Source organism: Schistocerca cancellata, chromosome 2 (genome assembly GCF_023864275.1).
Source record: "Schistocerca cancellata isolate TAMUIC-IGC-003103 chromosome 2, iqSchCanc2.1, whole genome shotgun sequence".
Lineage (NCBI taxonomy): Eukaryota > Metazoa > Arthropoda > Insecta > Orthoptera > Acrididae > Schistocerca > Schistocerca cancellata.
Genome location: NC_064627.1, coordinates 12,479,252 through 12,495,094, shown reverse-complemented (window position 1 = coordinate 12,495,094; position 15,843 = coordinate 12,479,252). Strand labels below are relative to the sequence as shown.

The window sequence follows — 15,843 nt, the reverse complement described above, 5'->3', positions numbered from 1 at the left end:
ATGAGAGTCAAACGGTCTGTGATTTAAGAAATTCATTGTACATTCTCGAACCCTGTGTGTGTGTGTGTGTGTGTGTGTGTGTGTGTGTGTGTGTGTGTGTGTGTGTGTGCGCGCGCGCGCGTATGGAAGGGGGGGGGGGTTGGAATTAATATTGGATGGGATTACCTGTAATCCAGAGGGCAAGAACTCTTCAGAAAATTTGCACTCTTTATTGTCTATTACCTAATAACTTCCTTTTTTGTGTAACGTAAAATAGAATACATAAAAACAAATGACAAGCAAGACAGTACACATTTCTTCAGTCCTTAAGTTCTAGCATTTTTCTCTCTCTAAGCTTGCTACAGCTTTACATGGTGCCCTTTCCTTTCTGCGAAATCTGTTAACTCATCAAACTTCATCAAATGTTTTGCCACATGAAAAAAACGAAATGTCATTGTCTTATATTGAAAAAGCTGTTAATACAAACGGTACCCAAGACTGGTGTGTTTTCTCAATCTGGTTACGTCTATTTTGTCACTGTCTTCTAGATAAAACAAAACAGGCCTGTCTAATATTGCAGCAATTGTAACACACAACAAATAAACACACTGTTTTATCACAAAGGGTCACTTTTTTTAACGCGACAGTATATAATTCACGAAGTACCAATATCAAATGCCTATTAGGCCTACTACAAGCAAAAAGCTTTATGTTCAGAAATAGTTTCACATTTGATTCATACGCTCCAGCTTCTCAAGCTGGAGATCGAAAAGCAGCAGTATGAAATTTTTATACAAATTTGGAACCGTCATATTCTTCCATAATTTGTCTGAAGTCCCCGTTTCTTCTCCTTCCTCGTTATAACAAACAATCTTGTCATCACTAATTCTGTAACTATTCGTGCCAGTGCCAAAACTTATTCTCCAGTTAATTTCACTAACTCTGCCACAATCAACTGCTTAGTTATCCTGTGTTTATTCTCCGGTTATGTGTTCACACAATGCTACTCCAAGAATAGAACTTAGGCGACTGCTACCGGGGTTTGTACAACTGGCCATTACTAGTGTAGCAGTCTGGCCAAAAATTTTCTATCAAAAATTCATTTTCTTGGATACATTGAGAAGATAATACATAATCTTTCCTGCCTGTTATTCCTGTTAGTAGTTTATTTCTGCTCTGCTATGGATTTAGTTGGTAATTATAACAATGCTGATCATTCAGAAACCCAGTCAATCACATAAACAAACAGCGATTGACATTCACCCGTTTGGCTTTATTCCGCTCAGCTCGTATAGCCCCGTCCCCTTCTGCCTGCATGAAAGTTTATTTCTAGATGCGTCGGGGATTCCCCTTGCAGAGAAATGACATACACTATGCACGCTTTCAAAAATAAACATATGATCCCTTTAGAAATAAACTTAGAATATGTTTATAAATGTTCAAAAACCAACAGGGATGCATTTAAAAATCATATGAATAATCGATAGACCAACATGTGCTGGATACTAAGCGCATTGTGAAAAAAGGCTTTTTTCCTCAAGAATATGAATTCTTGCCACCCGGGGTAGATATACCTGTTTGCCCCCCATTGAATCTGGCTGCTTGGGCACACCAGTAAAATTTTTCTGGGTAGCGTCTTACAACTGCTAATACAGCTAACAGCCACACTTCCGCAGCCAGAAACAGGAGAAAGTACCACACATGCACAATTCAACTGACTGCGCATACGCCTGAGCCTGCTCGCAACTGTTCAAATGAATTGTGACGTCACATTCATCGGAGGCAATTTGTTGTTATGAAGCATTGCACAGTCTTCCTAAAGCCTTTAACACATTTTGCTGTTGGCAGATGCTTGTGTGAGTACTGTGTTTTGTTGTTGTATTTCCTTTACAACTTAAGTTTTATTTTCATTTTTCTTTTTTTTTTTTTTTAATCTTGTTCTTAGTTTACTGCTGTAATATTATTCTGCAGTAGCAGGATACAGTAACATGCTTTGTTACAGTATTGTGTCTTACCAGCCAAAATTACAAAACTTGAACTGAAAACTAAAACAAAACAAAAAATTCTCAGAATTCTAAAAAATTTCCGAGTTTTTCCGGTTTTCTCCAGGATGAAAAAATTCCTGGGTTTTTCCTGGCTCTCCCGGGCGTATACACCCTGTATATGCTAGATGGCATATAAACTAATACTGCTATTGTGGGTGTTGGCTTTGTCTCTAACATCTTTATCTATTTACTTTACAACAAATGTTTAACTTGAAGTAATTTTTGATTCCATTTTAGGTTTGACATCCATTTTTCAAAACTTCCTCCTGTAGTGTGGACCAATTGGGGAAGGGATCTTAAATACTGCCAACTGCCTACAGTGTAAAAGATCCTCTGCACAGAGTAACTGCAGAGACTTAAAATATTTGCTTTAACACAGTATTGAATCTTGTATGGTGGGGTTATTATGTTCCCTTTATGTAGAGCCCGCTGACAACTCAGTAATCTCACTTCTGATGCCTGAGCTGCTATCTTCCCAAGCACGCCAAAGAGTAGATCCACATGACCTTGGGGAACCTGGATTCTCAGGAATGGCCATTGTGCCAGATGACCTTTGCTGTGGCCATGTGGAAGCTGTGGGGAGAGCCCTCGATTGAAGTAGCTGGTATCAAGGCAGACATTATGCACTAGAAACACTTCAAACTAAACCAACATAATGGCCCTACTGAGCTGCCTAGCTCAACAGATAGGTACAGATCAGTATTTCTGTAAGTGGTCTTTATCGACCCCTTGGATCGATTTGAACCTGCAAGGGGTCCATGTCAATGGAAGAAAAAATAAAAATAAAAGAGGAACTGAAAATGCATCAGATGTAAATGGGGGTCAATGAAAGTGGTTGCCATTTAGGTAGGTCATAACAAAAATTCCAAATTTTTCCCACAGCACTGAAGCTTGCCCCAATGTATGCCAGTGTCTGTCTCATCGACTAAGAGAGAGGATGGAGCCACTACTTACTTTTATTCTCCTGCTTGCAATATTCAGCAATATTATTAATTATTTTTATGGCTCCAGTCCTTAGAGTACTAGCCCTTGCTCTTCTCTGAGGAGTGGACAGAGTATTTGGCACTGCCAGTAAGGTGCCATGAACCATTTCATCAGTCAGAAAGATATGTATTACTCTGCAACACTATATAACATAACAATTATCTCGCAGTAGCTTCACATGCACTGTTACATTGTATAGGTTGGCAGTCAGTGGATACAAAATGCGAGTGGGCTGAACTGACCGACTTCTGCCAATCCTGAACTAGAGTGTCCTTGTTCATCTCTTTGTGACCAGTTTATAGTTAAGTAATGTGCAAGTCGAAGAGAATCAATGTATGTTTTTTTGGAGAGGTGGTGGAAAATATACTTTTTTTGTTAGTTCCTTACATCTGCCAAGAGATACCCAAATCATTTTCTGAATATGAGAGTGCCGATTTTGATTGCTATGTCTTGTCATATTTACCAAAATAGTTTAAATTTTGTTAACAGATAACTGATTCTAAGCATGGCAGAATCTAAAAAGGAATGTAGAGAGTAAATTGTTGATTATTTGAAGTTTTGACCCATTCCATGATTCTTGGACCAGTGATTACCTAAGTGCATTTTATGCAACAAGTGCATTTTACGCAACAAGGTGTTAAGCATAAACACTATGAAATCATCCGAGGAAACAACTGAGGATCATTTAAGAATATGTCACAGTGATTAAAAAGAGGTAAAAAATTTGAAATACTTTCAAATACTTAATGATAAATTTCATAAGAGACCAGCAGTAGACAGAATTTTTACTTTGACATCACAAAGAGATTCTGTTGATTTGTGAATGTCTTAAAAAACCTAGCTACTTGCAGCAAAATCTGGAAAACTGCAGACTATTGGGGAACAGTTAATTTTGCCAGCCGCTGAAGAAGTTATAAAAACTGTTCTACACAAGCCTGTTTACAATATACTCAAAAGATTTCCTTTGAGCACAATACTGAAATCAACTTGTATAGTTACATGCAAATGACTAATTTCTCCATACAAATCGATGAGTCAAGTTTATCTTGTAAATTAAGCATTATTATTATTACAAATTTGTTTTATTATGGACCAAAAAATCCACAAATAACTGCTGTTCATGAGAACTGTGGGAAAAACCAGTAAAGGCAAATCAGTAGCTAATGTTTCAAAAGATTATTTTGTCAAAAAAGTGATCCCATTATCAAATATGATGTCAGCAGCAGCAGGTGGAGCACCTAGCACATTTGGGTGCTATCAAGGATTTATAAGCTATTTAAAACAAAATGTACCCAGGGTGTATGCAGTACTCTGCATCAACTGTCGACCACAGTTAGATGCTAAAAATCTGAGTAGTAGACAGCATCAATCTCTTAAATTTGTCATTAGCACAGCAAATTAATTTCGAAGTGAGGTGTTGCATTCTAGGTTATGTACATACCTTTGTAATGCCGAGAACTTTGGTCAGATACTTCATCACAATGAAATTCGCAGGATGTAAAAAAGCTTATGTTTGACATGATTTTTCTCACTTCTTGAGACTGTTTTAGACTTTCTGGACACTAAAGATCCAATTTTAAAAGGAAATCTAATCAAATGGAAACCATACATCGCTTATTTAACATACTTGTTTTCTAATTTTAATGAGATTAACTTGCCATTGCAATGTGACAGTCCAAATTTGATAAAAAACAAGTCCACAATTTCAGTTTTTCTTGCCAAAATTAATCCATCAAACACTGAACAGAGCAAATTCTTCCAGTTTCTGTCACAGACAAACTGCCAGAATGATCGCATTTCAATGTACGTTCAACATTTAAATATCCGTTGCACTGACTCTGAAATTAGAATTGATTTTGACTGTGGAAAAATCTGTGGATTATCAATTGGCACAGTGATGTTGGAGAAATGAATGTCATAGTACAAGAAGAACTGATGCCAATAGTCACCAACGAAAAACTTTAAAGTACAGTTTATAATGGAATATGGGCAATTCTGGCTACAGAGACATGAACCTATAACTCATCCTGTACTGTGGCACATTGGAAATCAGAGATAGAGGACATTTAATGTTAAACCTAACTAAACTGGAGCCAAAAACTGAAAATTTGCTAATAAAGACTCAGGCTCATCCCTCCCATTAAAAGCATTTTTATTAGTTTTACTAGACCTGCATTTTGTGTCACTAAAGTAACAAACATATAAAACTTAACTTTTTTTTTAGTTTTTTGCTCTACTTTTCTACAGTTAAACCTATCCATTTGAATTGCACAGTATTAGCTGTAGAAAACACACTTCAGGTTGAGGAATTTGTGAAACTTAAATGTACGTAAGGCAGGACCCTAACTAAAATAGGAAAAATTGGCATATGGTCTGTGAGATGAAAAAGTCTAGGAATCTCTAGGAGAATGTAAAGATTTCAATGCATACAGTTACAAACAAACTGCTTTCCCTCCACCGGCTACCCCACAAGAAGAGGGACAAGCACGAAGACTGTGAACAAAACTGTTTATTACACACATTGTGCACACTAGAATGTACAGAGATACTTTTACAGGGATGAAGCAGTTATTTAGATGGAACAAATGGAAGATAAATTTGGAGAAGCGGACACACTGGAAAAAAATGCGAAGTGGATTACTACTGTTAAAAGTATCTCGTGTCGTCTAGTCTCGAGCACATCAGACGTGCGAAAAGACTGAGGGAGTATTGTTCCAGCTAGAACTTTGAATACTGTACAAGGAGTTATCTACTACAGAGACCTCAGGATCCAGACAGACAGAGAGCTACGAGGTAATCTAGAATGGCGAGGTGCCCATTTTGTCCAACGGACAGAGTTAAAAAAAATATCTGAATGGAGACAAGTGCTTTCACCTTAGTTTTTGAAGGAAATGTCCTCTCATAAAAAGTTCAAAGTTACAGTGTACAGGTGTGATGTGAAAACTTATGTCCCACTGCCAATGAGATGTTTTCAATGCTTACATTCTGGACACACTGTCCAACTGAAAGGCAGGCCCGCAATTTGACAACTGTCGCATATCACTTCATAAAGGTCCCTGTGCAAACAGCCAGCTATCCACGTAAACTGTGCGCAACATCATTCTCCGTGTCCACCATTTAGCTCAATACTCAAAAGGTAAAATAAAATACAATAATATAAAACCACGAACTGTCTCTCACGTACAGACGTGAGAAAAAAATACGAGCGCACACATCTAGTCAGTACGATAAATTATGCAAAAGTCACAGCTATCACCTCATCTTCTTTCAAAATGCAATTTATCATCTGCTGTAAAACAAGAATGTGCAACAAAATGAAACATTATTTGCAAGAGAGATCCCTATCCCTTTGGACTTCCAATCTTACAGTGCCAGCACGAGCCCACCAGCAGACACATTTTGTCATTTTGTATCCCTCAGACAACACGAGAGAGGAAACCCCACTCCACAGCTCGTCCCTCCCAAAATATAAGTGGCATACAATCAAATACTAGTCACTGGACAAAAGAGATTAAGACACTGGGCCGAAGAAGTGACATATCGTCTTCTTACCCCAATCGACAACCTGAAGAACTACAACAAGAAAAACAGCTAAAATAAAGAAAAGCCCAAAGAAAAAAAATATAGCACAGAACTAATTCAATAGTTCATATGCAACCAGAACTCACACTGGCAGCTAATGACTCTACGGACATTACACCAATCACACAGGACGAATCTGAACACATTGTAGATAAACACACACAACATACACCAGCTTCACCTTCACTGACTACAACAACTTTTCAGTGATTTTACAATGGAACTGCAACGTCTGCTCTCCCCACCTGGAAGATATTCACCAATTGATCACAAACCTGCAGAACTGCAACCTCACGTGTCAGTTTGTCCGTACAGTACCATCGTACGCCAACATATGCCAATTTTTTTAACGTGCGACTCAAAATTTATTTCCCAATCTTTTCACATCTAACATTTTATTAGTGAAATGTATGTAATGACAATAATTTTACATTTGTCAGTTACCGAGATAATAATAATGTCCTTTCGCTCTCTTGTAGAACTGAATTTTTTGACATACAAGGTCGCCATTTGACACCACCGATACGTATAACGACAATACGGAAACGATAGACTGCAACTCACCGTGTAGCGGAGATGTGTAGCCGAGTGCTAAAATATTAAAGCTTTCAGATGAAGTTCTTTTGCATTAGAAAACACACACGTTCACACGAGAACAGGTGCCCACCGTTTGACAGCACCAGAGCTCGGCTGCGATTGTGTCTGGTGGAGCATTAAGATGCTGGAATGAGTGGTGGAGGTAAGGAGGCAGCACGGGCTGGTGTGGGGGAAGGTGCTAGTGCTGTCTGGCAGAGCATGCAGGGACAGCATAAAGCTGTTAGGTGCAGTGTCAGGAAGCAGTGCTGTGGAGGGTAGGTGGGAGGCAGGACTAGTAAAAGTTTAAGTTGGGCCAGGGGGTTTAGAGGAATGAAGAATTTCCACCCGCGCAGTTCGGGAAAGGCTGCTGTCGGTAGGTAACCGGAGATAAGGACGTTCACCCTTTTGCTGCAGAATTCTCGTACATATTCTCACTTCAAATATAACAAAATTCTGCACGACGGTAAAGCTTTCGTCCGCTAATCGGCACAGTTTTAGAGAAAGCATCCGTGCTCAGCTCGCCTTTTTCTCATACGATATCCTGCAAACTGCAGACGAATGGCGACCGGCAGATTCTGTATTACTAGATTTCCACACTGCAGCTCGATATGACGGTACGAGCGTACGGAATAGGTTCCCTAATATGTGAGTGGGTCGAACACTTCTCTGTCACTTCGGGGCCCCGACCCGAGTGCAGGTCGAGATGCGACTCCTTGTCGAAGAGACTACGCGTAAGTACGGGACGGGCCGAGATTTTCTATACGTGCGAGCCACCTGTCACTCAAAAACTGGACTTACTCCGTACCAGAACACCGTACGGACACCTCGCGACCTGCCCGTCGATCGGTGCTACCTTCTGTTGTCAATTTCTAGAACGATTTCGAAAGGAACACTAGCAAACGTAACAGCCGCCGTCACGACGAGTCGAGCCGATACGATACGATCGCACCGATGTAATTTCGTCTGTTTATTTGATGGTTTTCACAGTTTGCTGTACTTCTGCTACAAATAAGTCACGTTTGATCAGTGAGTGAGAGATTTTGAAAGCTTCCGGAGGAAGAACTTTCACAACAACTCGCCTCGCATTTTTTTCTCGGAACGACGATCGTACTTCCCGTAGTTATTTTTCGTAATTTCAATCACTATTTTTTCAAAATTTGTAATCTATCGCAGAACTAGTGAGTATGTAAAATAAATCTCAAAGGTCGCCCATTTTTTGGAACGTATTAGTCTCGACGATACAGGAATTACATACGTGCTAACAGAACGCGATACATTGTCCTCGGGGGCGGCTGTTCGTCAGAGACGAGGGCATTGTCAGGGGAGCCCCAGGGAAATATGATAGGACTGCCGTTATTCTCCATATACATAAATGATGTGATGGGGTGAGCAGCAATCTGCAATTGTCTGACGATGATGCTGTGATGTACAAGAAGGTGTCCAAGTTGAGTGACTGTAGGATGATACAAAATGACTTAGACAAAACTTCTATACAGGGTGATGAATGGCAGCTAGCTCTAAATGTAGAAAAATGTAAGTTAATGCAGATGAGCAGAAAAAACAAACCCGTAATGCTCAAATACAGAACGATAAGAGTCCCACTTGACATAGTCACATCATTTAAATATTTGGGTGTAACACTGAAAAGTGATGTGAAATGGAATGAGTATATGAGGATTTTGCTAAGGACTTGGTTTATTGGTAGAATGCCGGGAAAGTGTGGTTCATCAGTAAAGGATACCACTTACAGGACACTAGTGTGAACTATTCTCGAATACTGCTCGGGAGTTTGGGATCCCCACCAGGTTGAACTAACAGAAGAAATCGAAGCAATTCAGAGGCAGGCTGCTAGGTTTGTTACCGATAGGTTCTATCGACGTGCAAGTATTACGAAAGTGCTTCGGGAACTTAAATGGGAACCTGTAGAGGGACACTATTGAGAAAATATAGAGAACCGACATTTGAAGCTGACTGCAGAATGATGCTATTACCACTGACGTACATTTCACGTATGGCCGTGAAGGAGGAGGAGGCGAGAATAGTGTTTAATGTCCTGTCAGTAACAGGGTCCTTACAGACAGAGCACGAGCTCAGATCAGGGAAAAATGGGGAGGGAAATCGGCTGTGCCCTTTCGAAGGAGCCACGCCGACATTTGCCTGAAGCAATTCGGGGATATCACGGAAAACCTAAATCGGAGTGGCCAGACGCAGGTTTGAACCGCCACCCTTCCGAATGTGAGTCCACTGTGCCACCTCGCTCGGTTAGAGAAGTGAAGAAGTGGTAAGAGAAATTAGGGCTCATAAGGAGGCACAGAAATAGTTGTTTTTCCTCCTCTCTATTTGCGAGTGGAACAGGAAAGGAAATGACGAGTAGTGGTACGAGGTAGCCTCCACCACACTGTATATGGTGGCTTGCAGAATATGTATGCAGATATAGATGTTACCTTCTTACCTTCTCAATTTCTTCCAAGTCACTTCTCAACTGTCCTTCTAAGGACTTAAGAGTTGCAAGTGACAATGTTTTCAGTTCAGATACTCTCCTCAGACCATGCAAATACGGACTTCCTTGTAAAAGATCAACCTCCTTTTGAAGTGCTTTTGCTTGTGATAGTGCCTGGAAAAAGATGTTCTGCATCAGGACACGCCATACCATATTTTTCCACTGTCACAAAGTGTTCTACCTGTGTTTAGTCCATATTATTTTAAGTGATAAATGAAAACAATGAATTATACCACCATTACCTTTACAAAATAACTTGTCACACAGAACGGAAAATCTGAGATGAAATATAGTAACAACAAAATGAAACAGGATAGACTACTATCAACCATAGATGAGGTGTTTATTGACAGACAGGCGCTTTAAACATTGACTATATATATATATATATATAAAAACAAAGATGATGTGACTTACCAAATGAAAGTGCTGGCAGGTCGACAGACACACAAACGAACACAAACATACACACAAAATTCAAGCTTTCGCAACAAACTGTTGCCTCATCAGGAAAGAGGGAAGGAGAGGGAAAGACGAAAGGATGTGGGTTTTAAGGGAGAGGGTAAGGAGTCATTCCAGTCCCGGGAGCGGAAAGACTTACCTTATGGGGAAAAAAGGACGGGTATACACTCGCACACACACACACATCCATACTATGACATATATATATATATATATAAAGAAAGATGATGAGACTTGCCAAACAAAAGCGCTGGCAGGTCGATAGACACACAAACATACACACAAAATTCTAGCTTTCGCAACCAACGGTTGCCTCGTCAGGAAAGAGGGAAGGAGAGGGAAAGACAAAAGGATTTGGGTTTTAAGGGAGAGGGTAAGGAGTCATCCCAATCCCGGGAGCGGAAAGACTTACCTTAGGGGGAAAAAAGGACAGGTATACACTCGCGCACACACACACATATCCATCCGCATATACACAGACACAAGCAGACATTTGTAAAGGCAAAGAGTTTGGGCAGAGATGTCAGTCGTCAGTCGGGGCGGATGTGTGTGTGATATATATATATATATATATATATATATATTTAAAAACAAAGATGATGTGACTTACCAAATGAAAGTGCTGGCAGGTCGACAGACACACAAACAAACACAAACATACACACAAAATCCAAGCTTTCGCAACCAACGGTTGCCTCGTCAGGAAAGAGGAATGTTTCCTTCTATTATAACTATATATATATATATATATATATATATATATATATATATATATTTAAAAAGAAAGATGATGAGACTTACCCAACAAAAGCGCTGGCAGCCCACGTGGAATGTTTCCCTCTATTATATTCATATATATATATATATATATATATATATATATATAAAAGCTTTTATATACAACTGGCTTTCTATTCCACCAATGCACCTACAATAACAATCTTCTTTCAATGTGTCTGTCTGCCACTAAATGGCTCTTCTATGTGGTGAGTACAATTTACCTTATTTCATATGGTTAAACAGTGGAAAAACCAGGATAGAATAATAATGACAATATTATGAAAAGAATAGACTGCTAATCACCACACAGAGATGTCGAGTCGCAGACTGGCACAACATGTAGACTGCTATACACGTGAGCTTTTGCGCAAAAGGCCTTCTTCTGAAGTAGATAACACATACACATTCATGCAAGCAACCTAGGTGGTGGGTGTGGGTGGTGGGAGCACAGAGGTGGCCAGGTGGGGAGGGGGGGAAGGACAGCAGGGTAGGAGGGAGGGGGAGGGAGCGGAGACAGTAAAGTGCTGCTTCAGGGAGCATGCAGGGATGTGTAGCACACAGAATAGAGCAGTTAGGTGCAGTTGGGAGGAAGGGGATTGGATAGGGGAGTAGAGTGGAAAATGTGAGAAGTAGGAGAGGGGAAAACGGAGATTCTGGGTGCACTGGCGGAATAGGAGACTGTGCAGTGCTGGAGTAGAAGCAGGGGAGGGAGAAATGGGACTAATGAAGGTTGAGATCAAGGGTTGTTATGAGAACACACTGTTGTCGGTAGCAGCAAGGAACTAGATGGCACAGGCTGGAAAGCAGTGACTGAAATGAAGAACACTGTCGGGCAGCGTGCTCTGCAACTGAGTGGTCCAGCTGTTTCTCGGCCACAGTGTATCGGTGGACATTCGTGCGGACAGACAGCTTGTCTGTTGTCGTGTCTGTGTAGATCATACGATTGCTTTCACAAGTACCCTGCCCACTGCCGGGATAGGTCAGGAGCAGGACTGGTGTAGGGATGGCCACAGATATTGCACAGGTTCGGTGGGCCACCCATTACACATCGAGAAGTCCCTTGCGTACTGTCTAGCCACCTGTCGCCGTCACATCTGTTGTGACGAGCTTCCACACTCGCAAAGAAACAAATCTCCTGTGCCTTATCTTTCCCATCACCCACCACCTCCCAGAGTCCCACTATCCTGCCACAAAGGAGTTCGGTACCAAACAGGAGCAACTAAGTCACGTTCTCCATCAGGTTTTCGAGTACCTCTCATCGTGTCCTAAAACGAGGAATTTCAATCCACTATCCTTCTCCCCCATCCTCCCATAGTGGTATTCTGCTGCTCGCCGAACCTACACAATATCCTAGTCTAAACCAACTCCACACCTTCTCCCAACCTCTCGCCTCACATCCCTATAATAGACCTAATGGGAGACCTGTCCCGTACGTACTCCCACCACCACCACCACCACCACCGCCGCCTACTGCAGCCCTGTCACAAGCGTCACTTATTCAATTGGAGGCAGACCTATTGGTGGAAGCTGTTGTGTGATCTACGAGCTAAGCTGCAACCCCTGTGCTGTGCTCTACATGGGGATGACAACCGATAGCTGTCTGTCTGTACGAATGGCCACCGACAAAAGCGGCCGCAAGACAGCAGGACCACCCATTTTTCACTTCGACAACTGCTTCACAGCCTGCTCCATTTGGATCCTTCCTACTGACAGCAGCTCTTTGGAAATGCGCAGGTCGGACACACCAATCAATCTCACATTCTCGAACCCCTGACCTCGACCTTCATTAGTCCTTGTCCTCCACTCACCTATCCCTTCCCAGCTTCCACTCCAGCACTACACAGCTTTCTACTCTTCCAATGCACCCACGGTCTCCTTTTTACCATGCCCTACTTCCCACCTTTTCCACTCCCCCCCCTCCACTGTCTAACCTCCCAACCGCACCTAGCTGCCCTACCCTGACCCAACCACTTCGCCGTATGCTCCCACAAGCAGCACTTTACTGTCCCCCGCCCATACCACACTATACCTCCCCCTCCTCACCCCATCCACCTCCGCGCCCCCACCATTCAGACTGCTTCTCCCATTATGCACAGTTGCTCGCAGTACAGCCTCATCGGCCAGGAACAGAGGTCACGAGTTTGTGAATTGTGCTCCTGTGACTGTGTGTGTGTGTGTGTGTGTGTGTGTGTGTGTGTGTGTGTGTGTGTGTGTGTGTGTGTGTGTGTGTTCACTTTAGAAGGAGGTCTTTTTGTTGTGCCTGTCTGTAACTCAACATCTCTCTACAAGGTAAGCAGCAATCTATCATTTTCATAATATTGTCATTATTTGATATTGTTGATAGATCACAAACAAAGAGAGAAAAAGTACACTGGTATAAAATAGTTAGCACGGAGTACCTGCTAACATTCCTCAGTAAACAAAATGTTCATACCATTTTATCACGTAACAGCTTGTGATGATGATGACAGCTTGTGATGATGATGATTAGTATTAGGTCCTGAAGACAGATGTGCTGGTAGCAAAGTTTCAACTGCACTTGAATTTTAATATGAGCCTATCTGGTTTCATAATTGCAGAATAACAAAACAAACATGTAATAATTTAATGGTATCCATTGTTGGATATTCACGACTACAATAAATATATTTATAGCAAATATTGATCTTCAATCATTAACAATACAAAATAAAGATAATGATGAAACTGTCATTCTATGAGGATACATTCTAACATGTCACACTGTCGAGTTGTATATACAATTCAAGTAAATAACATCTGCACCAGTATGTCACAAACATGTGACTTTTTCATGTGCAATACCGTGAAGACGACGCAGAGAATGTGGTATAAACTACACTTCAAAATAATAGAAATAAACCATACTACTTGATGACTGTTGATAGTCAACCCCAGTTTCCATTTATCAAATGGTGAAGTATGATAGGTGCTTTTTTGATGTTGTTATTAAAACCATAACAGACAATGTTTTCTTATTAAACAAGTTTACAGCACCTGTACTGGTTAAACAGTGCTTGTGAAAGTGATACGAGAAATGGACAGCAATAGGGATGAAGCTAATCTGAATGGAATATGCTGATGACATCACCTCCATGAGTCAGAAGACACAATGGTGAAGACAGTGAGAGAGCTTTTATCAGTCATCAGTCTTTTAATTAGTTTGATGCAGCCTGTCCTGAACCAACCTCTTCATCTCAAGAGTAGTACTTACATTAAATGTCTTCAATGGTATGCTAGCCACATTCCCTAAAGTTTTCACCATATAGAGCTCCCTTTAGTACCACTGATGTTAGTCCTCGATTCCTTAACATGTATGCTACCATCCTGTTCTTATTTTTGTCAGTGTTTTCCAGATATTCCTTCCCTTGTCTATTCTCGAAGAACCTCCTCATTTCTTATAGTATGAAGCCACTTAACTTAATAGCACCACATCTCGAACTCTTTGATTCTCTTCTTTGCTGGTTTTTCCACAGTCTGTGATTCACCTTCATACAATGCTGTACTACTAACAAACATTCTCAGAAATTTCTTCCCTCCTCTTCTTGCTTGATACTAACACACTACTTTTAGTGTGAAATACCTTCTTTGCCTGTGCTACTCTGCTCCTTATATTCTCCTCATTTCATCTGTCATTCACAATTTTGCTTCCAAGATGGGATAATTCTTTAACTTTGTCTACTGCTTGGTCCCAAAATTTGGTGCCAAGTTTATATATCTTATCATATTTCTGCTAATCCTCGACACTTTTGTTTTTATTTGGGTTATTCTCAACCTAAATTTCATGCTCATCAGACAGAACTCTTCATCTGACAATTCTTTAATGCTTCCTCAGTTCCAATGAGGCAGCAATATCATCAGGAAAGCTTATCATTGATATCTTTTCACCTCCAATCTTCTTTCTTTTTTTGATTTCCATCAAAGATTCTTTGACAGATACATTATCAAGCATAACATCAGAACTGTCTCTCTGTCACCTTTACCTTTCCTTCAAGCAAACTAATTGTCACATAACAAGGCCTCAATTTTCTTTTCCATTTTTCTGTAAATTATTCTTGTCAGCAGCTTGAATGTATGAGCAGTTAAACTAATAGTTCTGATACATGTAGTGACATGTGATACTACTTGCATTTATTTGCACTTGTCATATTCAGGATTGTGTGGATGATATTTTTCCAAAGTCTCACGGCCTACACTGTTGTTGTTGTGGTCTTCAGTCCTGAGACTGGTTTGATGCAGCTCTCCATGCTACTCTATCCTGTGCAAGCTTCTTCATCTCCCAGTACCTACTGCAACCTACATCCTTCTGAATCTGCTTAGTGTATTCATCTCTTGGTCTCCCTCTACGATTTTTACCCTCCACACTGCCCTCCAATGCTAAATTTGTGATCCCTTGATGCCTCAGAACATGTCCTACCAACCGATCCATTCTTCTGGTCAAGTTGTGCCACAAACTTCTCTTCTCCCCAATCCTATTCAATACTTCCTCATTAGTTATGTGATCTACCCATCTAATCTTCAGCATTCTTCTGTAGTACCACATTTCGAAAGCTTCTATTCTCTTCTTGTCCAAACTATTTACCGTCCATGTCATTAGACATCGTGAGACAGCAGAATGGGGCGCGCTGCGGAACTTACAGACTTCGAACGTGGTCAGGTGATTGGGTGTAACTTGTGTTATATGCTTGTACGCGAGATTTCCACACTCCTAAACATCCCTCGGTCCACTGTTTTGAATATGATGGTGAAGTGGAAACGTGAAAGGACATGTACATCACAAAAGCGTACAGACCAACCTCGACTGTTGACTGACAGACACCGCCGACAGTTGAAGAGGGTCGTAATGTGTAATAGGCAGACGTCTATGCAGACCATCACACAGGAATTCCAAACTGCATCAGGATACACTGCAAGTAC

General features: G+C 40.9%; 1 protein-coding gene across 1 annotated transcript in view; it reads right to left on the bottom strand.

Moving 5' to 3' along the window:
• The window catches only part of LOC126161309 (putative E3 ubiquitin-protein ligase UNKL), a 282,513-nt gene that overhangs the window by 16,697 nt on the left and 249,973 nt on the right, over nucleotides 1–15,843 (bottom strand). The window contains exon 14 of the mRNA XM_049917062.1: nucleotides 9,619–9,780. Within this exon, the coding sequence (XP_049773019.1) occupies nucleotides 9,619–9,780 (162 nt within the window). The remainder of the gene's footprint in view (nucleotides 1–9,618; nucleotides 9,781–15,843) is intronic.